Below are 26,754 nucleotides of genomic sequence, written 5' to 3' on the forward strand. Positions count from 1 at the left end.
AAACTTTAACAAATTCCATTGTTGAAGCCCGGAGCATTGCAATTCCAAAATGTGAAGTAAAATTTGAATCCGTGATTATAGACGATGATCTTAAACTCTTGATCCGTCTTAAAAACGTGAGGAGAAGGCAATTTCAACGCACTCGCGATCCTGTTATGAAAATTATATGGCAGGATTTGCAGAAAAAAATCAAGAAACGTTTTGCTCAATTAAGAAACAAAAATTTTGAAAATAAAATTTCTCAATTGGACCCTGGCTCTAAGCCCTTTTGGAAATTATCGAAAATCTTGAAAAAACCTCAGAAGCCAATACCGGCATTGAAAGAGGAAAACAAATTATTACTAACTAATTGCGAAAAAGCTCAAAAACTTGCTATGCAGTTTGAAAGTGCGCACAATTTTAATTTAGGACTTACAAGTCCAATTGAAAATGAAGTTACTCAGGAGTTCGAAAATATTCTCAATCAAGAGAACGTTTTCGAAAATGCCTGGGAGACTGATTTGGAAGAAGTGAGAACTTTTATTAAAAAGTTCAAAAACATGAAAGCTCCTGGCGATGATGGAATTTTCTACATCCTCATCAAGAAACTTCCAGAAAGTAGCTTATCATTTTTAGTTGATATATTTAACAAATGTTTTCAATTAGCATATTTTCCTGACAAATGGAAAAATGCTAAGGTTGTTCCAATTTTAAAACCAGACAAAAATCCTGCAGAAGCTTCTAGCTATCGTCCAATCAGTTTGCTTTCCTCCATCAGTAAACTTTTTGAAAAGGTTATTTTGAACAGAATGATGGTCCACATCAACGAAAATTCAATTTTTGCCAATGAACAGTTCGGATTCCGCCATGGACATTCGACCACTCATCAACTTTTACGTGTAACAAATTTGATCCGTTCCAACAAATCTGAAGGCTATTCTACTGGTCTTGCTCTTCTAGACATAGAAAAAGCATTCGACAGTGTTTGGCATGAAGGTTTGATTGTAAAATTAAAAAACTTTAATTTTCCAACATACATTGTTAGAATAATTCAAAGTTATCTGTCAAATCGTACACTTCAGGTTAATTATCAGAACTCCAGATCTGAAAGACTTCCTGTAAGAGCTGGTGTTCCTCAAGGCAGCATTTTGGGACCAATTTTATACAATATTTTCACATCTGACTTACCTGAGCTACCTCAGGGTCAAAAATCTTTGTTTGCGGATGACACAGGCCTCTCCGCCAAAGGACGAAGTCTGCGTGTCATCTGTAGTCGATTGCAAAAAAGTTTGGATATTTTTTCTTCATACTTGCAAAAATGGAAGATTTCTCCTAATGCTTCCAAAACTCAACTAATAATATTCCCACATAAACCAAAAGCTCTTTATTTGAAACCTTCAAGTAGACATGTTGTCACGATGAGAGGGGTTCCAATAAATTGGTCTGATGAAGTTAAGTATCTAGGGCTCATGCTAGATAAGAATTTAACTTTCAAAAATCACATTGAGGGCATTCAAGCCAAATGTAATAAATATGTAAAATGTCTCTATCCCCTTATTAATAGAAAATCAAAACTTTGTCTTAAGAACAAGCTTTTGATATTCAAACAAATTTTCAGGCCAGCCATGTTGTATGCTGTACCAATATCGACTAGCTGTTGTAATACCAGGAAGAAAGCTCTGCAGAGAATTCAAAATAAAATTTTGAAAATGATTCTGAGGCTTCCTCCCTGGTATAGTACCAATGAGTTACATAGAATATCCAATGTTGAAACATTGGAACAAATGTCAAATACAATCATTAATAATTTCAGGCAAAAATCGTTACAATCTTCTATTGCCACGATTAATGCGTTATATGTTTAGGTTAAGTTAGGTTAAGTATATTAAAAACGTTTTTTTTTTTCTCCTATAAGCAGGTGAAATAACTCACCTGTAAAAAACTGAACTGCTACGGCAAATGAAATGTAATATGTTGTTAACAAAATGTTAATTAAATCATAAATTTGTTTTACCAAATTAGGATGATAGTGTTGTCAAATAACACAGAACACCTAGATATAAGAAATGAATGTAATGTTTGGAATGATACTAATAAAGAAATTAAAAAAAAAAAAAAAAAAAAAAAAAAATGTCAAAGACATAACATTCGATCAACTTAAAATGATTATTTTCAATAGTTTCGACTTATTAGTATAGTTTACAAACTATTCAAAGGAGGAATTTGTTTCAAGTTTTGGAAGGATTTTTTTACCCTGGGAATGATGTCAGAAGATATCTTTCCGGAAGAAATCCCGTATATTCTTCTATTGTTTTATTCATCTATGTATTTTTACTTCAATGATTCTTTCAATCTTTTAATGTTCTTGTTTTCAATGTTTCTATTCTTTTTCGAGTACTTTAGTCTTCTAATCTCCTAATCTTCTAGTCTTTCAGTCCTTTTGTTGTCTAGTCTTCAAGTCTTCTATTTTTCTAGTATTCTTTTCTTCTAGTCTTGTGGTCTTCTAGTCTTTTAGTATCAAAAATTTAGTCTTCTAGTTTTTCAGTCTTCTACTCTTCTAGTCTAAAAGAGCTTCCCAGAAGCTTCTGAAAGAACTTGCCCAGAAGCTTCTGAAAGAGCTTTCCAAAAGCTTCCGAAAGAGCTCCCAAGAAGCTTCTCCAAGAGCTTCCCAGAAGCTTTTGAAGAAGCTTCTCAGAAGCTTCTGGAAGAGCTTACCAGGAGCCTTCCAGAAGCTTTCCAGAAGCTTCCCAAAGCTTCCCAGGAGCCTTCCAGGAGTTACTGAAAGAGCTTCCCAGAAGCTTCTGAAAGAGTTTCTCAGATCTTCTGAAAGAGCTTTCAAATAACTACTGAAAATGCTTCCCAGAAGCTTCTGAAACAGCTTTCAAGAAGCTTCTGAAAAAGCTTCCCAGAGGCTTTTGAAAGAGCTTCCCAGAAGGTTAATTCTTCTAGCCATCTATTTATTTATTCTTCTATGATTCTCTTGACTCTCCTATTCTTCTAGTCTTCCAGTCTTTTAGACTTATAGTTTTATGTCTTCTAGTCTTCTAGTCTTTCAGTCGTCTAATCTGCTAGTCGTCTAGTCTTCTGGTTTTCTAATGAACTAGTCTTCTAGTGTACTAGACTTCTAGTCTTGTATTCTTCTAGTATTCTAGTCTTCTATTCTACTAGTGTTTTAGTTTTCTAGTTTTCAGGTCTTCTAGTCTTCTATTCTTCTATTTTTTTATATTACTTTTCTTCTATACTTCTATTCTTCTACTCTTTTAGTCTTCTAGTCTTCTGTTCTTCCATTTTTCACTTTTCTATTGTTCTCTTTTTCTATTCTTCTGTTCTTTTATTTTCACATTTGAGCGGTTTCACGCCGTTTCGCAAACCCGATTATTTTTGTATTTTTTGAATCGCCTGAATATTTGCATACAGATTCTTTATGACCAAAAATGCCATTATGCACCTTCAGACCGCCATTTTGAACCTCGCCTTATTTTTGAGAAGGGCGTATCGGAAAATGCATGGTAAATCTTTAAAAAACTGTAACTCGAAAACGGTTTGTTCGATCGATTTGAGATCTTCTACAAAGTTGTAGGTATTGCTTAGGACTATATGGAGAAAAATATGCACGGTAAAAAAAGTTACAGATTATTTTTTATTTCAAAAACAAAATTTTAAAATCGATTTTCTCCAGAAACGCAGTTTTGATTTTTTTTATTTTTGGATATGTTTTAGGGGACAACTTATGTAATTTATTGCTCAATGTTTCAAAATGGAAGAATTATGGACAAAAAAGTTATGATTTTTAAAAAAAATACAGATTTTGAAAAAAAAAATCGAAATAGAGGAAAACAATAATTTTTTATGTGATTATTTGAAAGTACAAAAAAATTGCAATCGAAAAGTACCTAAGTAAATTTTTTCTAGGTTGCATCAATTTCGAGATATACTCATATTTATATAAAATTATCAAATAAAAAAGAAAAATAGGCCCTTTTCAAGCATATTTCGTGTTTCTCCATTCCAGAAAAAAATATTTTGATTGAGCGAATCGTAGCTTAATCGTTTATCGTTTGATCAAAACATTTATGCTTAAGTATTGAAAAAAGAGTGCACGGTAAAAATATAAACGATATTTTCAAATGAAAATTTGAAGCTAATAGTTCTTAAAAAACCGCAACATTGATGTTTTTAATTTTTGGATATATTCTGCGGTTGTTGTAGGTATTGTTTAGGACTATTTGGAAAAAAATATGCACGGTAAAAAATAATGATAGATTTTTTTAATAAAAAAAAATAAAATCGATTTTCTATGAAAATGCATCTGTGATTTTTATTATTTTTGGACATGTTTTAGGGGACAACTTATGTGATTTATTGCAAATGTTTCATAATGGAAGAATTATGGACAAAAAAGTTATAATTTTATAAAATAATACAATTTTTAAAAAAAATCGACATAGAGGAAAACAATATTATTTTATGCGTTTAATTGATAGTACAGAAAATGCATTGGAAGAATACTTAAGTAAAAATTTTCTAGGTTGCATAAATTCCGAGATATACTCATACTTATATAAAATTTTCAAATAAAAAAAGAAAAATAGGCCCTTTTCAAACATATTTCGTGTTTCTCCATTCCGGAAAATTTTATTTTGATTTCAACAACACAAACCAAGTCAAGTCAAGTACACAACACTGAAGACGGCTTTACAGTTGAGGTTGAAATACGCGTATCTGTCGAAGGATACAATAGTAGAATTCAAAGGAACAGTACTACTCATCTTTTTGTATATTTACTGGCATTCTACTAAACAGGCTCCACAAGGGTATTCATCACTTTTGCCTGTGTTAGTAGGTATGATGAACAAGCACGTTTTTCCCATACCCATACATTTGGACATGGATTGCACCTTACGTTGTTGTGAAAAATGTTCAGATTCTACTACCTTTGAACGAAGCTTGTTATCAGAAATCGAAGAGAATGGCATTGACGAATTACAATTTGAATAGTGGGTCACAACCGACAGGTGTGATATTGAAACTTTTTTAAAGCAGCCTGATGAATTTGTATCATATTTTACTCGTAAATTGGAGAAAATTATACCTCATGATTTCATCAAAAAAGAGCAAGCTACATTTTTAAATAACACAAAAAAACAATTTGATAGAAGGTGAATTTGTGGTAATTTGTGATTTTTCGGAAAACTACACATTTATCCTTCAAGATGAAGTTCAAAGCCATCATTGGAATGCTCAGCAAGCTACTTTGCATCCGTTTGTAATATATTATCGTCAAGATGGCAAAGTCAATCATTTGAGTTTTGTTGTAATTTCAGAAGATTTGCGCCACGATTCTGTAATTCTGTATCTGTCAACTTATTCAAATCTAAAATGATAGATTTTTTGCGATTGGATCACAAATTAACTGTCAACAAGATATATTTTATGTCTGACGGAGCTGCATCACAGTATAAAAATAGGAAGAACTTTTCAACTCTTTGGCAATTTAAAATCAAATATGGCATTTTTTTGCAACATCACATGGAAAAGGGCCATGCGATGCCATAGGAGGGACACTAAAACGTATGGCTACCAGAGCCAGTCTTGCCAAAGAGTACTTTTCGATTGCAATTTTTCTGTACTTTCAAATAATCACATAAAAAATTATTGTTTTCCTCTATTTCGATTTTTTTTCAAAATCTGTAATTTTTAAAAAAATCATAACTTTTTTGTCCATAATTCTTCCATTTTGAAACATTGTGCAATAAATCACAATAAGTTGTCCCCTAAAACATATCCAAAAATAAAAAACTGCGTTTCTCGAGAAAATCGATTTTAAAATTTTGTTTTTGCAATAAAAAATAATCTGTAACTTTTTTTACCGTGCATATTTTTCTCCATATAGTCCTAAGCAATACCTACAACTTTGTAGAAGATCTCAAATCGATCGGACAAACCGTTTTCGAGTTACAGTTTTTTAAAGATTTGCTATGCATTTTCCGATACGCCCTTCTCAAAAATAAGGCGAGGTTCAAAATGGCGGTCTGAAGGTGCATAATGGAATTTTTGGTCATAAAGAATCTGTATGCAAATTTTCAGGCGATTCAAAAAATATAAAAATTAAATTTAAAAAAATTCGTCATGTTCGGTGGAATTGCTTATTTTTCATCTATTCGACCCTCACTACGCCCCTGAAGCCATAACTACGCGCCATTACACCCTCCATATAGCACAAGCGATACGTGGAGGCAGCAGCAGCGGTCTCGGTACCTGTCCGCTCCGGAGTCGAGGGCGGGCTGCTCCGAATCGGAACCAGGGACGTGGGAACGGCACATTACCTCCGCTAAACGAGCCAACAACAACGGACACCATTCTGCTGCTGCCTACTGTAACCCCCAGAGCCCAGAACAAACGTGGCATACAACAACACAAAACTCCGCTGATATCGTCCGTCAACGTGTCGGAGCTGGTCCAGGGGGGGTGGAGCACCGTTTGACGGAACACAGAGTCACAAATATAGTAATAATAAAAAACGCTTTTTGTGATAACGAAAAATTTCCCTCCACCCAAGAGAGTCGCTATCGTCGTCCGGAAGGCATAACATGCTACCTTTATGACCGACCTGTATATTACCTGTGAGTACCGTATTTCGGGGTGAAGTGGATCAATCAATCATGAAAGTTATAACATTTTTCTTTGAATTCAGTTAGAAATCTCAAAAAGAAACTTTTGTCGCACTCTAAGAAAAGTATCATTCGAAAGTGACCAAATTCACTCGATTTTACGGTCTCCTCGCATTAAAAAAAAAAGCTGTTGAATATAAGTTCCACACAACACTCACTGACTTGCGCCAAAGCCGATGGGTTGTTGTTTCAAAGCGACAGATTTGTTTCCATTAGGCTGTGCGCGGTTGGCATTTTTACCCTCCCCCCATTGTCCCCTCCCACAGTTGAGGTTTTGTTGCCACCCTCGTTGCTGCAGGTTACAATCAATCCCAAACGACGTGGCTTTTTCTCCCCCGCGGTTTTCTCCGATTGTTAAGCGCTATCAATGGCAACTGAATAAACTGAAAGCTGCAATGTTTGAAAATGTCGTTGAAGCATGCGATCGTTAAATACAGGTTGCAGGTGATCAATGGTGTCACTGTGGAGGTATTGGGGATGACTAAAGTTTGAAATGTACACTCTTAAAAATAATGGAAATTACTGTGGACGTAATTCATAGTATGACTGAATGAAACATGATGTAAATGATAAAACGACACAAAAATGTGGATGTGAAGATGTATTGAACAAAAAATGTAATTTTACACGTTAATGGACACGAAAACGATGTCACTATAATCGGCATTTCCCAAATCAGACGCTATGGTATTTGAAATTAAACATAGATTCATGTCATTCGGCTCGCTTCTTTTATGTGCATCCAAAAGGCGTAAAATCACATGATTTTTTCGGAGTGTGTATGAAAACCAATGCTTTTGCAAACCTGGAGCGTCTGTACTCCATGTTAGGAGCGGCTGATCATCGTCCGAGTGCCAGAGAAGGACTCTAAGCTAAACTGCGCACTATGGCCCTCCGAACATTTATGGGGAATGGTCCTTCGGAAATCTAGGGGGTTGGTATCAGGCCCTGCAAGCCAACCGTAAAAACACATCAACACAGGAACGTCAACGAGAGAATACGAACCGGAACAATCGGCAAAGACCACAGCGACGGAAATGGACTAGCGATTGGAAACTCGGTACGTGGAACTGCAAATCTCTCAACTTCATTGGACGTACTCGCATACTCTCCGATGTACTGAAAACCCGCGGTTTTGACATCGTAGCGCTGCAGGAGGTGTGCTGGACAAGAGCATTGGTGCGAATGTTTAGAGGTAATCAATCATATCATCTACCAGAGCTTCGGAAACACACGCGAGCTGGGAACAGCTTTCATAGTGATGGGTGATATGCAAAGGCGCGTGATCGGGTGGTGGCCGATCAATGAACGAATGTGCAAGTTAAGAATCAAAGGCCGATTCTTTAACTTCAGCATAATCAACGTGCATAGCCCACACTCCGGAAGCACTGATGATGACAAGGACGCATTTTACGCGCAGCTCGAACGCGAGTACGACCGCTGCCCAAGCCACGACGTCAAGATCATCATGGGAGATTTGAACGCTCAGGTTGGCCAGGAGGAGGAGTTCAGACCGACGATTGGAAAGTTCAGCGCCCACCGGCTGACGAACGAGAACGGCCTACGACTGATAGATTTTGCCGCCTCCAAGAATATGGCCATTCGTAGCACCTATCTCCAGCACAGCCTCCCGTATCGATACACCTGGAGATCACCTCAGCAGACAGAATCGCAAATCGACCACGTTTTGTTCGATGGACGGCACTTCTCCGACATAACCGACGTCAGAACCTATCGTGGCGCCAACATTGACTCCGAGCACTACCTGGTGATGGTGAAACTGCGCCCAAAACTATGTAACAGTTGAAAAATCAGGCGTTTACTGTTTGCCAGAAAACGCCGAAATTAAAAATCGATGAATTTTATAGCGAAAATAACCATGTATAATTGGGCAGCTCGAATGTATAACAGATTCATTCGAATAACCCACATGTAGGCGTGAGCACTTTAAAATACTAAAAAAATCTACCTATGATCAAATAACTTATATGGGGCACCAATGTATTGGGGTTCGCGACGAGATTTGGACAAAAAACTAAAATTTAAAACGAGACAGGCAATCGGGAACAGGTTCAATAGCATATTGGAGGAAGAAGGACAACTGTTGATAAAAAAAGGAAAATGATGAACTTCCGCCAACGATCGCGTTCGTATTAGTAAAATTTCATGGTCAGATGGACCACATCTATCTTCAAATTCTTAAAACTCGTCCATTTCTAAACTTCATCTAGAAGCGACAAGTTGGTCCAAATTATTTTCACCAAAAAGTTAGTGCGTTCATAAGAAAGTTAGTTGAAACCTCTGAAGTTTATACTTATACAAATAAGTTAAAAAGTAAATGAAAGTTTAAAGCAAATAAAAAAAAACAGTATTTCAAAGTGAATTATCAAAATAAAAGGTGAATTTGTGTAGTGATATAATCACCGGTCAGGTAAAACTTGTAAAGTACATGGAATATGTGAAAATAAGTGTACAATGTTTTAACTATAGATTTGAGGTTTTAAAACGTCACGTTTAGAACAGAATCGCAGACTACGCTGAAAGCGAGAGCGGTAGCAAACAGAAAAGGTAGTATTTTGTGGCTTTAAATGTTGGGTGTGTGTTAACTGTTGTGTGGCTTCGCCACACCACGTGGCTTTTCCTTTGGTCTGGATTTTATCCACAGGAATTGGAACCCTATCCACCGAAGGGGGTGGAATATCGCTTTTTACGATCGAGACGTTTCCCACGACGGGATTTGTGGACGACCCTCAAGCACGTGGCCGATCGTACTCATCCTCGGTAATCGTGAGCCTGGCGTGCCGACGCAGCATACGGCGTCGCAGGCGATCCGACGTGAACAGAAGACGACGCCATCGACGGGCACGAGCCGATTCTGGCACGAGATGAGGTTGGTGTAGCCAGCACCTGAGATTCACCTGCACGAAGAGCGAACCCCATGATCCGGCGGTCAACAGAAACGCCTAAGATCCCAGCAACGAGAGCAGTTCAACGAACGGCCGCAACGTCATCAGGTACCGATAGTATTAAGCCACAACCACACCCCTAGGGAAAAAGTAATAGTAAGCCAAATTGTGCAAATGCGAGAAGTTGATACAGTGATACCTCCATGAGTCGATGTTCCATGACTCGATATCGACTCATGGAACCATACTAAAAACAAAATTTCATGGTTGCTATGATGGTCCCTAGAAGCAGCTTTCCAAAGGATTGCTGTTCCATGACTCGATATTTCCATGAGTCGATGGTCCCTTCAATATCGACTCATGGAGGTTTCACTGTAATACATGTAGGCCTAAAACACACATTGAACATTTAGAGGTGTATTGAGTTTTAATAGTAAGGAGAATTTGCCTGTTTAGTCTTGATCGGTCGGAATCGGATTGAGAGAGATTTGATATTTCTACGGTTGAGTATTTTCGTTGGTGCAAGTTCCGATTTAGTACAAATGGTATCAGGGGTTTGAATTTGAGAATCTAATAGGCTAGAGAACCTGCCCTGAGTGCTTCTCTCGGGTTAGTCGGGCACGCAACTACATTACTGGCATCCTTGTTAAACGCAAGGTTGGCGCAAAAGCCAGTACCGGAAAAAGGTACTAAGAAACACCCTCACCTTACAACTATCCGTCATCAATGATGTACGGTACCGACGCCCGCCCCGGTACAATCTCGAGCGGCTGAAACAACCGGATGTCGCCAATGCGTACGCGCAGCATCTTGAGGCAGCGTTGCTGGATGAGGGCGAGCTCGATAGGGCCCCTCTTGAGGACTGCTGGACAGTCAAAGCAGCCGCTGCCGAAAGCATTGTCGGATATGTGGAACGGAGCTCAGGAAACGATTGGTTTGACGAGAAGTGCCAGGAGGTTTTCTTGGTAGGTTTAGATGTCGTAGATCGAATTGAAACAACTTGTTAACTGTTCAATGGTCAAACAACGAATGAATAACTTTATTGAGCTCTCCTCTATTTATACTCATACATGACATTGTCTGTGTTAACTTGATCAACAAGACTTGGTTGCTAAGAACAAGTTTTTCGTCGCCTACTCAACTCCTTCTACACTCCTCCTCGACGAAATTACTCTTGCTTGGTCCCGAAATTTTGAGAGCTTAGCGGAATTTGGGGCAAGTGTGCCACCTTAAGCAAATTGTTCTCTAACTTTGCCTAAAGCTTATAAAATCCACTAATTTAGCCTCATGAGGTTAGTTTCACATCTTTTCATAACCACTGTGCCATTTAAAAAGAAAATAATTTCAAAAAGTATTAGTTTTGGAGCTTCTCAAATATCATCCAAAATAACATATTTTTCGACACTATGGGGCAAGACGGCCACCGAATGAACATCGCATGTAATTCTACTTGTAATGAAATTTTATTTATTTCCTATTATTACACTTACAAAGCAGACGCTAAACGATAATTCAAAAAATAATTTTAAGGTTACCGTAACAAGGGGGGGGGGGGGGGGCTTTATAACAAGGTTCGAAACATGCGTAACTTCCTATTATTCAATTCGAATAACTAAAAAGGGTTATTTTTGTCCCCATTCAATACAATGTATGTATTACCCTTATATTATGGCGAATATGTATAATATTAAACTAGATCAGCACTAAATAACGGTAAAATATTGATGTAGATATGTAAAACGTTAGTTATTAAGCCGAGACATGTTATTATTGAATATTTTGAGAAAAAATCGCTTTGGGGGCAAAAATATCAGTTATTCCCCTACTTTACTTCAGAAACTACTACTGGCGCCGCATTTTAGTTTATTATTATGATTTTGTTGATGATGTTTACATTTTTATAAATTTCCCTCCAATAATTCTTGTTTACCAAATAGGTGGCACACTTGCCCCAATAAGTATACATTTCAACCAAACTGGATTTCGTGTGTAAAACTAAATACTTTTTTCGTTCAACTGCCACAATAAGTTACAGAATTGAATAGTTTCACGATGTACAGTACGTTATAAAAATCTGTTAATAAATTATACTTCATCATGCTATTTAGAAACAACGAAATCTTATAAAAATCCACTCAAATTTGGTTGGCGTTGCTCAAGTCGATGTAAATACGTGAAAAATAGAGCAATTTTCATCATATTTTGATCATTGTATTGTGAACTATAAAGAAACATATTGTTAAGCTCAAAGAGAAAATATATATTGTAGTTTTTATAAAAAGCAGGGGTGGCACACTTGCCCCTATGGCACACTTGCCCCAAAGTCCGCTAATTCCATATAATGGTTTTGTCATCATGTCGGCTATCATGTCTTCGGTCGGCAAGTATTGAGGATTGATGATTCCGTCTTGTTTGAGTTGTCGGACGAAATGATATTTTGTCTCAATGTGCTTGGATTTTCGGTTGATGTTCGGTGCGCTTAATTGCTTGATACAGCTTTGATTATCCTCATTGATTTTCACCGGCAATGTTGTTACGATCTTCAAATCATTGAACAAACGAAGTATCCAGGTGAGTTCTTTACAGCAATCTGCCATGGCTACGTATTCGGCTTCCGTACTACTGAGTGTCACATTATCTTGCTTTCTTGCATTCCATCCAATCATTCCTCCAGCATAACGAAATAGGAAACCAGATGTTGACTTGCGATCCTTGGAATCTCCTGCCCAATCAGCATCAACAAATACTTCTAGTTGTGATGAATCGATGCCCAATACTAGCCTATGATCGATGGTTCCTTTGAGATAGCGAAGTACTCGTTTTGCTTCATTCCAGTCGTCTTGACTTGGGTTACTAGATTTTCGTCCAAGGATAGACACTGCCACAGCTATATCTGGTCTGGTATTGACGGCTATGTACAGCAATCCTCCGATCAGGCTGGCGAACTGATGATTGTTTGGTAATCTTTCTGTTTCCTCCTCCTTTGACTGTATATAGCCGGGATCAAGTGGAATCCCGAAGATTTTGCATCTTGTAGTCCAAATCTTGTCAAAAGTTTTTGGATGTACGCCTTTTGATTCAATGACACACCATCTTGCGAACGTATTACATGGATGCCAAGAAAATGTGTTATATCTCCCAGTGATGTTACATTGAAGTGACTATTCAAATTCTTGTAAATGGCCTCATGCTCCTTCTCGGACTCGCAAACAATGATTAGGTCGTCCACATATACGGCAATGAAAGACGTCGTACCATCATCGTTGTGCTTCGAATACAAACACAGATCGCTTTCAGAGGGCTTGAATTCAAGTTTTCGTAAAACTGAATCGAGCTTCTTGTTCCAAATATTTGCGGCTTGCTTCAATCCATATAGTCCTTTCTGAAGATGACACACCAGACTTGGATCTTCATAATCACAACCAGGAGGTAGTTTCATATAGACAGTTTCCTGGAGTTCTCCGTTTAGGTAAGCCGTCTTCACGTCCACGTGTTTGATTAGCATATTCCTTTGGTGAGCTACATACAGCAAAGTTCTAAACGTAGTTTGCTTCACCACGGGGGCAAAAACTTCATCGTAATCTGTTCCAAATTTTTGCGTAAAGCCTTGGGCCACCAATCTTGCCTTATAACGAACAACTTTGCCAGTTTCATCTATCTTCCTTTTAAAAATCCATTTACAGTCGATTGTTTTACGTCCATGTGGCAGGGATACAATATTCCAAGTGCAGTTTTCTTTGTGCGACTGCAACTCCTCCTCAACCGCAGCTCTCCAAAGTTCGCTTTCCGGACTCGCTAGCGCTTCTTTGTATGTGCGTGGTTCAGGGATATTCTTCTTTATCATATCAGCAACTTCACCATAACGTGTGGGTGGTATTCCCTTCGTGCTTCTCTCCGAACGTCTTATATTCTCAGGTGGTGTTTGCAGGGTTACTAGGTCATCTTCCGTATCGATTCCTTGACTACAGTCTAGATAAGATTCATCTGACGTTGATTGATTATCTTCCGTTTCGAATTCTTGATTACCTTCATCAATACTCAGATCGTTTGAAATACTTGGCTCTAGAATTGATTCGTACTCTAACTAAGATGGAAGGCTTCGAAGAAATTTTCAACGGTTTTCCTTCATTCACAAATCGTACATCTCTACTGTGATAGACTTTGTTGGTTGCCAGATCCACGAAGCGGTATGCTTTTTGATTATCAGAATATCCTACAAACGTAAGCTTGATTCCTTTTGGCTCCAGCTTAGTCCTCTTCTGGTCAGGAATATGGACGAACGCACTGCTCCCGAATATATGCAAATGTTTCAAATTTGGCTTCTTCTTATACCAGGCTTCATATGGTGTTCTTGCAGTAGATCTAGTTGGCAACAAATTTTGGATGTGTGAGGCGGTGTTGATAGCTTCTGCCCAGTATTTATAATCCATACCAGCATCGATGAGCATACATCGCGCCATTTCGACTAGACTTCGATTCTTACGTTCCGCAACTCCATTTTGCTGAGGACTGTAGGCTGTTGTATATTGCGGAATGATTCCCTTTTGGCGGTACAATCTGTCCAGGTTGCTTGATTTATATTCTCCGCCGCAATCGGATCGAATGATAGCAGGTGTTTTTCCGAAATGTGTTTCAACCATCCGGATGTATTCCTCCATCCTTTCTGTCACTTCCGATTTCTTTCGAAGAAAATACACAGTGCAATATCGGGTAAAATCGTCTATAATCGTCATAAAATATCGGGCGCCTCCTGGTGTGACGGTATTCATAGGTCCACACAAATCGGTATGCACAAGTTCCAACATTTTCGATGATTAAGGGCCAGCTTGTTTTGGGAAAGGCAATCGCGTCATCTTACCCTCCAGGCAACACTCGCAGTCGGCGTCAACTTCACATTTCTGAACCTGAATACCAGTTACTAGATCATCACGTACCAGTTTACAAATGGCTCCTTCGTCTCGGTGCCCTAGGATTCGATGCCATTTATGAATACAATTTTCGGCATGCTTCGCTGACATAGCGGTTATCGATTTGCTGTTGTTCAATGTTTTCAGTTGATATAAGCCTGACTTCTTCACTGCAATGGCGGCAACGTGTCAATGTTTCAAAATTTTGCATGTTTCTCCAGTGAAAATCACCTCTGCATTCTTCTCAGTTAGCTTACCGACTGATACCAGATTTGCGCCCAAATTCGGAACGTGGAGAGCATCGGTGATTGTTACTTGCGTTTCACGGTTGTCTACAGTACATTGCAGTGTTCCAGAGCCCTTACCAGCAACACTAACTTCACTGCCATCGGCTAATGTGACGGTTATCCCTGAGCATGTATTATATTGCTTGAAAAAAACGTTTTTCTGCGCACATGTGTGAACTTGCACCAGAATCAATGACCCAGGAGTTCATCGTAGTTGGCTTGTTACGTACCGTGAAACAGAACATTGAACTTTCTTCTTCTTTCACAGTTCTTGCTTTAGGTTTGAACTTCCGGTGGGATTCATCTACCTTTTGATAGGATTGCAGTCGACATTCTTTCTTGACGTGACCAGGTTTTCCACAGTTATGGCAAAGAATCTGCTTCTTCGAGGATTCGACGCGCAATAAAGATTCTACCCGTGACGGATATTTTCTACGTTTCATGGATTCGTCCATCAATTTGCTTTCACCAAATCTATAGTTAACTCATCATCTGAGCGACTCTCAAGAGCCGTCGTGAGAGTGTCGTATGATTCTGGTAGACTTCTCAATACCATCGCGACCATCAACTGAGAATCTAGCTTCTGGCCAGCGTTAGATAGGTGGGAGAAGAGCCGTTCCATTTCTTGGAGATGTTGTCACCATCCCGGAACTGTAACTGGCAAATCCGCTTCAATAACGTAACCCGAGATGTGAGAGACACACTCTGGTGATGCTTCTTCAGAACTTCACAAGTTTCTCTCGAAGTCTTGCAATCCCGGATATCTATTTCAGAGGATTATTCCTCAGATAATCGGATATTGGTTGTCCTCGACGAAAAAAGCAATAGTCGCCCTGGCCTTATCGTCCCCTTGCTTCCATTCGCTTGTGACCGGATTGGGTATCTCCTCCGAGATGTGCTTCCACAATCCTTCACGAATCAGGAGCATTTCAATTCTGAATCTCCAAGCTTCATAATTGGTGTTATTCAGACGTTCCATCATGACCTTGCTAGCGTCCATCTTGAAAACAGATCCAAAGTTCCGACCAATCTTTAAATTCAGAGTTCTTCAGAATTGAAAATCCAAATTTCAGTTTCTTAAAGGCCCATAACCTCTCGGTAGGTTTAGATGTCGTAGATCGAATTGAAACAATTTGTTAACTGTTCAATGGTCAAACAACGAATGAATAACTTTATTGAGCTCTCCTGTATTTACACTCATACATGACATTGTCTGTTTTAACTTGATCAACAAGTTAACAAGTTGGTTGCTATGAACAAGTTTTTCGTCGCCTACTCAACTCCTTCTACAGGTTTTAGAGGAGAAGAATGCAGCGCGGGCTGCAATGCTGCAGCATGGTACGCGGCAAAACGTGGAACGATACAGACTGAAGCGGAAACAGCAAACCCGCCTATTCCGGGACAAAAAGCGCCGCCTGGAAGAGGTGGAATGCCAAGAGATGGAGTTGCTGTACCGTTTTCAAGAATCGCGAAAGTTCTATCAGAAGCTCAACACATCCCGCAAAGGCTTCGTACCGCGAGCTGAGATGTGCCGGGATAAGGATGGAAGCATCTTGACGGACGGACGCGAGGTGATCGAACGGTGGAAGCAGCACTATCCCAAATTCTCTTCCGTCGTCTATCACCTATAGCAAACGAGTTCGTGGGAAGTTATCAAGCAGGTTTCATCGACGGCCGCTCGACAACGGACTAGATCTTTTCCGTGCGGCAAATCCTCCAGAAATGCCGTGAGTACCAGGTCCCTACGCACCATTTGTTCATCGATTTCAAGGCGGCATACGATAGTATCGACCGCGTAGAGCTATGGACTATCATGGACGAGAACAGCTTTCCCGGGAAGCTCACAAGATTTATCAGAGCAACGATGGACGGTGTGCAAAACTGCGTGAAGATCTCGGGCGAACACTCCAGTTCATTCGAGTCTCGACAGGGCGATGGACTTTCGTGCCTGTTGTTCAATATTGCGCTTGAAGGTGTCATGCGGAGAGCCGGACTTAACAGTCGAGGCACGATTTTCACGAGATCCGGACAATTTGTTTGCTTCGCGGACGACATTGATATTATTGGGAGAAAATTTGAAACGGTGGCAGATTTGTTCACCCGCCTAAAACGCGAAGCAACAAGAGTCGGGCTAATGGTGAATGCGTCGAAAACAAAGTACATGCTGGTTGGCGGAACTGAGCGCGACAGGACCCGCCTAGGAAGCAGTGTTACGATAGACGGGGATACCTTCGAGGTGGTGGACGAGTTCGTCTACCTCGGATCCTTGTTAACGGCTGACAACAATGTTAGTCTGGAAATACGAAGGCACATCATCAGCGGAAGTCATGCCTACTATGGGCTCCAGAAGAAACTGCGGTCAAGAAAGATTCACCCCCGCACCAAATGCACGATGTACAAAACGCTCATAAGACCGGTAGTCCTCTATGGGCATGAGGCGTGGACTATGCTCGAGGAGGACTTGCAAGCTCTTGGGGTTTTCGAACGCCGAGTGCTAAGGACGATCTTCGGCGGCGTGCAGGAGAACGGCGTGTGGCGGCGAAGGATGAACCACGAGCTCGCTCAACTCTACGGCGAACCCAGTATCGTGAAGGTAGCTAAAGTTGGAAGGATACGCTGGGCAGGGCATGTTGCAAGTATGCCGGACAACAACCCTGTAAAGATGGTGTTCGCTACGAATCCGGTCGGAACAAGAAGGCGTGGGGCGCAGCGAGTTAGGTGGATTGACCAGGTGCACCAGGATCGTGGGTCGCAGTCGAGGATGGAAAGAAGCGGCCATGAACCGAGTGAATTGGCGAAATGTTGTTGGCGAGGCTTTATCAAGATAATTGATGTAAAGCCAAATAAGTAAGTAGGGGGGATGGGGTTCTAGAAAACCCGAAAAACGATGGACATCATATTTGAACCTTCCCTAACCAACAAATTTGCTTGCGTAAGTTTCCTTTTTGCATTCGAACATAAATGCAATCAATCTTAGAAAGGTCATTAATAGTTTTCTGCTTCTAAAACGTGGCTAGGCTTCTAGGTTAAGTAAGCTAGTTACCCAAAATTTTCTCCAGAAATTCTATAATTAATTTCTTCCTATTTTAATAATTTACTATTCTGCAGAGTTTTCTTATCCACCGGTGTACTAAATTCACTCGGTCCAAGAATTTTGACACTTGAGCGGGGCCGAGACACGTGGGGAGTATACAAAAGCGTTAGTACACCGCTTCCAAATTTCGGTGGAACGTAGCTAGCCACGTTGGGTAAGCTAGTTAAAACATAGTACAGATAAAGCTTTCGAAGCATCATTCCAAACATTTGATGGTTAGAAGTGTGTAAATATCACATATAATTCACTATACGGGTATGCCCTACGGAAATTTGCTTCGAAGCGATCGTTCCAAAGTCTGATCATCATATGGTTCCATAAGGATGACTTTACAAGATCCTATAGGTAGGTGCAGAGCTACTTGGGCACTTACATGATTCACTTTGGCATGGGGACACGACACGACCGACACGACCGCATGACGTTAACTACGCCATGTAATTTGCTGCATTTGTATTATAGTCAAATGTCATAATTGCAACCTTCCTTTAGTTATAATCCAGAATGTAATGGTTTGTGAATTTAGAAAAGATACATGTTTGAAGGTTTGTTTCTTTGTTCAATGCAATGTATCTATGTTTAATAACTCTTTTTGAAAAACTCGGTGGCCCTGAAAAGGACCGTTTGTTTGGTTAACACTGTAGCACCGAAAGAATCTTCGATGAAAGCAGAAACAAGAATAATAACTCTTGTTTTCCACCCGAATGTTGCGCGTGAAGGTCATGTCGACACAAGAACCGCTGAGATTGGTTGGCTTAGAGGGATCCGAAGCTAGTTTGAGTTTCAGGTACTTCTCCATGAAATCCACAAACTCAATATTTTCCTGGTTGGTAAGATCGATGTTTAAATTTCCTATCACGATCATTGGTCTGTTCTCCTTCTGATACTCGAATAAATTCCGCGTCATGAAGAACTTCTTTTGCTTCGTTGTGGTATTCGGCTCAATGAACACGCAAAACAGAATCGTTGCTGGCCCATTATAGTTATCTCTACAGCGCAGATATCATCATAATGGTCTGAACGGCCCATTTTGGCGGCTTTGATCGATTTTCTTCAGCCATCTCGTACAAACTTGCCGCCGCTTGGTGATCAACAGCTTGCCTCTGGTAGCGAGGAGCTGAGCAGGTTTGGAAGAGCTCTTACCAGCTCGAAAGCAAAAACAGAATGAAACCGAATTCAACGAAGAAGGGATGCTTTATACCCTTAGAATAGCAGGTGATGCTCCTCCTTTCAAATTCTTCGTTTTCTTATCTGGGAAATAGGCTATATGAAACTGATGTTTAGGTAAGGGATGTACAAGATAAGCATTATGCTGTTATTGCATCCCGACGGCACTGCAGCAGCGTCCTCGGAAACATCCTCAAATTGCCGTATTGTCAATTATTCGTAATAAATCAATTATTGTATGATGCTATGAGATGAATTAAGAGATTATAGCAAGTATGTGGTAAACACATTAGGGAATATTAAACAAATAACTCTTTAAAACACATTTGTTGGCTCTGAAAAGGGCCGATTGAATTGTTGAATTTGCGTAACACGGACACATTTTGGCGACTTTGGTCGATTTTCTTCAGCCATCTCGAACAAATTAAAGAATATTACACAATCAACTCTTTAAAACGCAATTGTTGGCTCTGAAAAGGGCCGCTTCAACAAGCGGCTTCAGTGTGGCGGCGTGTTGTTGTTCCATTCGCGTTCCATTGAAAACTGAGCTGTCGAGACTTGCTCGCCGACCATGTTCACGGTCTGACGGCAAAAAGAAGAATGAGCGAAGAAGCAGGAATCGGTCTGCTTTTATAGTGCGAAGCGGAACGCAAAAGAAGCGTGGAAAACTGCTTGCACGTGATTGGTTGCGTAGGAAAGGGGTCGACATTTTCCAAAATTTCAAAAGTTTATTGTCGACATTCAATAGTTTTCTCCATTCGAGGAAAGTGTTGTATACATATCCGACCGATTGGTGCGAAAATTTTGAAAATCTATCGATAAATGACTGAGTTATTAGCGTTCAAAATCTTTCATAATTTCGTGACGGTCGCAAAATTTTAGATTTTCAATTGACACCCAGTATATTGCCGTAAGACGTAGTTAACGTCAAAAATATTGAGAAAAATTCAGGGTCACCTATTTTCCCGGAAAACTCAGTTGGAATTTTTTTGTTTTCCCCTGACACTACTTACTTTGAAAAATCATAACTCAAGAACGAAGCATCGTAGAAACAAAGTTTTTTTTTTATAAAAATGAAAGGAATAAAAAAAATAACTGGAAAAAGTTTTCCACAAAATTTTCCACCGTTGAGAAAATTCGCAAAGAAAAGCAGGAAAAACTATGTACAAATTAGGGGAAAACTTTCAAAAATATATTTTTGAGAAGGTAATTTCATAAGCTTTAATCGCTGAAATTTTTGAAATGCTATTTTTTTTCGTTTTTGAGTTATGGCCAATTTTGTAAAAAATGTGCAAATGTGCCATTTTGAGCCTTTTCTTTGTAAAATCATAACTCAAGAAAGAAACATCGTAGAAACAAAGTTTTTTTTTATGAAAATGAAAGCAAATTTTCTAAGGAATAGAAAAAATGTTAACTGGAAAAAGTATTCCACAAAATTTTCCACCGTTGAGAAAATTCGTAAAGAAAAGCCGATAAAACTATGTTCCAACTCGTGTAAGATTTTCAAAGAAATATTTTTGAAAATAGAATTTTATAAATTTAAATAGTTTTTCCGGCTTTTCTTTACGAATTTTCTCAACGGAGGAAAATTTTGTGGGCAACTTTTTCCAGTTAACATTTTTTTTCTATTTCTTAAAAAATTTGCAATCATTTTCATAAAAAAATTGTTTCTACGATGCTTCTTTCTTGAGCTATGATTTTTAAAAGAAAAGGCTCAAAATGGCACATTTGCACATTTTTTACAAAATTGGCCATAACTCAAAAACGAAAACAAAATACCATTTCAAAAATTTCAGCGATTAAAGCTTATGAAATTACCTTCTCAAGAATATTTTTTTGAAAATTTTCCCCGAGTTGGAGCATAGTTTTTCCGGCTTTTTTGTGGAAAACTTTTTCCAGTTATTTTTTTTATTCCTGAGAAAATTTGCTTTCATTTTCATAAAAAAAATTTTGTTTCTATGATGCTTCGTTCTTGAGTTATGATTTTTCAAAGTAAGTAGTGTCAGGGGAAAACAAAAAACTTCCAACTGAGTGTTCCGGGAAAATAGGCGACCCTGAATTTTTTGAGCCCTGCCTGTGGAAAAAGTTTCATGAAAATCTGAGACCTTTCGGCCCAAACCCGTACGGAAATAAAAAAAAATCCCCAATTCAGTATACAAAATTCAGATCCAAAGGCTGACTTTGTAAGGGTTAACATAATCTATCAAGTTTTGAGTTGAACGACGACATACGGTTATTCGAAAATTCCGTTGAGTACAAACTTTCTAATCGACAAATACAACCAATCATATCAAGGATGTTTTTGAATGAGGTTCATACGCAAGCAAACTCAAACAAATATAATCTAACAAGTTTTGAATCAAACAGTTGTGTAAGATTGTGCTAGAACTCATCCGAATATAGGCATTCAGATCTACAAGCGTAATCAGTGATCATTTGACGTTAATAAATAAGGTGTTTTACGAAATTTCAAAAATTTTGCCGCGGATTTTCATTTCTCCTAGTTGGCTATTCAAAAATTTCTTTAAGGTGAGGATGAATCGAAGCCAAAGTTCAAATTTTCAAGAGCACGGATCTGGAGAACCGAACATCCGTTCAAGCTGAAAACTTAATCGATTGGTCACTAGCTGGCTGCCTTCTTAGAATCTACTGGCGTTACCGGAGATCTTACGGAGGCTTATAAATAAGGTAATACTCAAAGAGACTCGGACAAACATAATCTAACGAGTTTAGAGTCCAAAAGCTAACTGTGTAAGGTTATCCTAGAACTCCATTGAGTACAAATCAATCGATAATCCTTTGAAGATAAATAAATAAGATCATTTCTGTTGAACTAGGTTTTGATCCCGACTACCCTTTCAGGTTAGCTTTGAACAGCTTTGATTAGAGGCCTTTAAATCTACAAGCGTAACTAGTAGTATCTTTAAGGTTCTTGAGTAAGGGTTCTATTCCAGCAGACTCGAACATACATAATCTACAAAGTTTAGAATCCAACTGCTGTCTTGGTTTATACAAGAACTCCGTTGAGTAAAGGACTTCGGATCAACAACGATTCTACTCATGGAAGCTCATACAATTTTGTTCTGCCTTGTTTCGATTACAATTACGCATCCAGCTTATCCATGAACTCCAGCGAATATTATTTTTCCTTAAGGTCTACAAGCGTCACGAGTGAACTCTCGGAGTTTAGCTCGGTAAAACGTAATTTTATGAGCCTGTGCGATTTTAAAGCTATCATGATCTGAGAGAACAAACTATATAGTTACAGTTGTAGCTTTGAAAGTCTGTTCTCATTGGAGCTCTAGGACAACTTTTAGTACATACTTGAATGGCGTATCATGGTGATATTGAAAGGATATCGAGTTATGGAGATATCAAGTCATACCCGACCAGTGGATTACAACAAAATTGTATCACAATTATATCAAAATTTGCTACGAATATTTTATTGTTTTATTTTTCTTAGAAGCCATCTGAGTTGGTTGAGGAAGTTATAACACAATTGAAACAAAATCAGTTATAATAGCAGAGGCTGTTTTAAACCTTCTTCTTCTTTCTGGCGTTACGTCCCCACTGGGACAGAGCCTGCTTCTCAGTTTAGTGTTCTAATGAGCACTTCCACAGTTATTAACTGAGAGCTTACTATGCCAATGACCGATTTTTTGCATGTGTATATCGTGTGGCAGGTACGAAGATACTCTATGCCCTGGGAAGTCGAGAAAATTTCCATCCCGAAAAGATCCTCGACCGGTGGGATTCGAACCCACGACCCTCAGCATGGTCTTGCTGAATAGCTGCGCGTTTACCGCTACGGCTATCTGGGCCCCTAACCTGTTTTAACTATAACTATAACATAATTTGTACAAAGATCCTGGAAGTTTTATTTCATGTTAAGAAAATAATAAAAATTGTTATGATTCAGTTATGAAACAAAACACAATGAGTTATAATTTTATTTTATTTATAACATAATGAGTTATATTTTTGTTTAAATTATAACATATTTTGTTGCAATATTGTTTAGTATAGAGGAAATTTTGTTATAATTTTTGTTATTTTAACTACTAACTAGCTAAAATTATAACATATTATGAAAAAACGTCCTATCTAAGTAAAAAAAAAACTCTGTAATAATTCAGTTGTAAACCACTGGTCGCGTAGGAATACAGAATCATTGCCACTGCGGTTCAAAGGATCGTCAAGGCAGTCATGAAAACCAACTTATTCTATGATTGTTTAGCTCCATATTGAGTTATGAAATCTCGAGTTACGGAGAGTTGTCCGTATTCGATTATGATATCTGAAATAGACATTTTAGATACCATAATACAATATTCAAGATATTGAGATCTATGCAATCATTGTTCACTGTATGTAATTTGATCCAAACGAATGAAACATTTTAGAATTTATGAGTATACGTATGAGTATTTATATTATACATTATGAATCACTGCATGAAACGGTGACAGGGAAATCACCGTCATTCTAACCGGACGCCAACTAATCTCACCAGTAAACGTGCAACGTTACCTTTGCGCCGGATAATTACTCTCTGTCAGCAAATAATACCGATTATCGGAGCAATAAGCGCATGCATACACCGAAGCTGGTGGAAAATATAAAAATAGGTTTGAGTTTTCTAGAAACGGTTCCGTTATGATCTAAATGCTTCCAGTTGACATGTTCCGGATGTTGTTCGGGATCGAACAATCTGATTGCTCTAGATGTTCAGTGAACACGATTTTTGCGAAAGGTTGTTATTAAGTGGATTGAGTGATAAAATCCAATAGGATTTGAGAGACGATTTAAGTCATATGTTTACTGGAGTATGACCATAAGCTTTACCCATAATAAAAAAATTTACAGAGCTTGTCAGAAGCTTCTGAATGAATTTACTATTAGTTTTTGAGAAAGAGCTTCCCAGAAGCTTCCCAAAAGCATCTGGAAGAGATTCTTAGAAGCTACTGGAACATAGATTTCCTTGGACATCAGAGAAAGAGCTTTTCAGAAGCTCCTGGAAGAGCTTCCCAAAAGCTCCTGGAAGAGCTTCCCAAAAGCTTCTGAGAGAGCTTTCAAGAAGCTTATGAGAGGACTTCTCTGAAGTTTCTGAAAAAGTACTTCCTAGAAGCTTATGAGAAATAGCTTCTCAGAAGCTTCAAAGAAAGAGTTCATGAAGAGCTTCTTAAAAACTTCTTAAAAAGCATCCCAGAAGCTTCTGGAAGAGCTTCACAGAACATTCAGAAAGAGCTACCCAAAAGCTTCAGAAAGAGCTTCTCAGATTCTTCAGAAACAGCTTCCCACAGAAATTCTCAGAAGCTTATGACAGCGCTGCTCAGAAGCTTCCTTCAGAAAGAGCTTCTTAGAAAAGATTGTCCAAGAAGTTTTTGAAAGAACTTCTCATAAACTTCTGAAAGTGCTTCCCACAAGCTGCTCAAAAAGCTTCCCAGAAGCTTCTGAAAAAGCTTCCCAAAAGCTTCTCAAAGAGCTTCCTAGAAGCTTCTAAACGAGCTTCCCATAAGCTTCTGAAAGAGCTTCCCAGAAACTTCTGCGAGAGCTTCCCAGAAGCTTCTAAGATAGCTTCCCTGAAGATTGTCAAAAGAAGCTTCCTAGAAACCTCTGAAAAAGCTTCCCAGAAGCTTCTGAAAGAGCTTTCCACAAGCTTTTGAAGGAGCTTAACAGAAGCTTCTGAGAGAGTTTTCGAGAAGCTTCAGAGAGAGTTTCCCTGAAGCTTCTGAGAAAGACCTTCCTAGAAGCTTCTGAAAAAGAACTTCCGCGAAACATCTAAGAAATATCTTCTCAGAAGCTTCAGAGAAAGAGCTCCTTCTGGAAAAAAAAATTCAGAAAGAGCATCCCAGAGGCTTCTGATGAAGCTCTCAGAAATTTTTGAAAGAGCTTTACAAAAAGCTTTTTTTAGAAGTTCCTCGAAAATATTGTTGAGGACTCCAGCAACATTCAAGCAGGAAATCCTTATGATTTGAACTAGAAATTTTCCCTCAATTTCTTTCAAGGGTTCCCAATCCTATTTTTCAAGAATGACTAACTAAGGACATCTCCAAGAATTTCTCTAGGGACTCTTAAAAAAATCCTTCAGACATTTCACCACGAATTACTCTAGGATTAACAACAGAATTTACTGCAGGGATTCTTCCATGTTTTATTAGAATTTTCACAGAATTTTCCACACAGTAAGGACATTCCTTCAGAATGGTCTTCAAGGATTTCTACAGAACTTCGTCTAGAATACTAACATTTAACTATTTCATTGTGGAAATACGTGAAGAAAAACTTCAGAGATTCTTTCTGGGATTCATCCAGAAATGTATCCAGATCCCTACAGGATGTTAAAATGGTCATTTTGTTACCCTTTTTGGAAAAGCTCATTCCACCCTTGTCAAAGTTTGTTTGATAACTATTTGACTGTAGACCAAATTTAGAAATGATTCTTTAAATATGCGCTTATACTGAGAGGATGTTAAAGGTAATGGAATTACCAGATGTATGAACCGGTTTTCAATCGAGTGCAATAAGGAGGCCGACTTACCTCTTGATCCTGCGTAGCGCAAAGTCCCGTCAGCTCGCCGATCTTCTCCCTCGCATCGTGCAAATCCCGTACCGGATTGCTCTGGCCATCGTCCTCCTGTTCCTCGACGATCCCCTCGGCCAGCACCTCCTGGGCGAAGCTGGTAATCTGACCTTTGACTTTATTCAAACTATCGTTCAGCTTGAGCCACGACATTTTCCCTTACACGCACTTTTCACTAGTCGAAACTTTACAAAATCTCCCCCCACCACACTGCCTCACATCACTCGGTCACGGATTCGAAACTGGACGCGATTTACCGACAATTCCGAGGAATATTTCACAAAAAACACGAATATTAAATATTTTTCCTCGCACGGATTCCGATATTCGACACGTAAATCAAAACAAAAACATCATCGGTCGGTTTTGACGTTTCTCCGGTGATTCGGTTTCTTCTTTTTGCGCAATGCTGTCAGTTGGACGAGGCGGCGCACAGTGGGTACACACTTGTTGTGTGGCCGGACAAAATTTTAACAATTTGTTATTTTAAGTAGTTTTCCGTATAATAGGTCATATGAATAAAACCGAGTACTTGCTGCTCAACCCCATTCGAGCAAAGTAAAGTTTCTGAGCATTTACTTGAAACCGTATGAATAAAACGATACTTTGCTCAGAGTAAGTTCGAATTTCGAACTTAGCTTTTACTCTGTCAAAAAATGTTGTTTATGTTTTGGCTAGCTGATTTTTGCGAGGGAGCAGAATCCGAGTGGTGCAAAAAATACTGGTTTTGCAAATCTTAACTGTATTTTGCCGATTGCTGGAATCTCGCAACACCCGGCAAAGCCCAACCAGGAGTAAATGGAAAAACCCTGTGCTACCTACAAGGACTAAAAACCAGGCTATCGACATGATGGAGACACCATCTTCTATGGTGACAGAGGGCTCGATTGGCTTGGCAGATAGATCGGGCCCGGGACATCCTGTCTACTGCAAATCGCTGCAGTTGATATAGGGCACGTCCATTGCCTGCTGATAAAGTTGCAGCCGATCCGTCTACAACAGTAAGGGGCGGTCCATTAATTACGTAAGGGAATATGGGGGGAGGAGGGGTTTCAGATTTCTTACGCGCCATGCAAATTATTTGTAATTTTCATACAAAAAATCTTACCATGGGGGGAGGGGGGTCGAAAAACCGCCAAAATTGGCTTACGCAATTA

The 26,754-nt window shown here is 39.0% G+C and overlaps 1 protein-coding gene across 1 annotated transcript in view; it reads right to left on the minus strand.

The window, feature by feature from the left end:
* LOC5576139 (thyroid receptor-interacting protein 11) overlaps positions 1–25,946 on the minus strand; it is a 218,849-nt gene extending 192,903 nt beyond the window's left edge. The window contains exon 1 of the mRNA XM_021838431.1: positions 25,556–25,946. Coding sequence (XP_021694123.1) covers positions 25,556–25,750 — 195 coding nt within the window. The 5' untranslated portion in view covers positions 25,751–25,946. The remainder of the gene's footprint in view (positions 1–25,555) is intronic.
* Between the last annotated feature and the right edge of the window lie 808 nt (positions 25,947–26,754).

The sequence above is a fragment of the Aedes aegypti genome, chromosome 1, assembly GCF_002204515.2.
Source record: "Aedes aegypti strain LVP_AGWG chromosome 1, AaegL5.0 Primary Assembly, whole genome shotgun sequence".
Taxonomy (NCBI): Eukaryota; Metazoa; Arthropoda; class Insecta; order Diptera; family Culicidae; genus Aedes; species Aedes aegypti.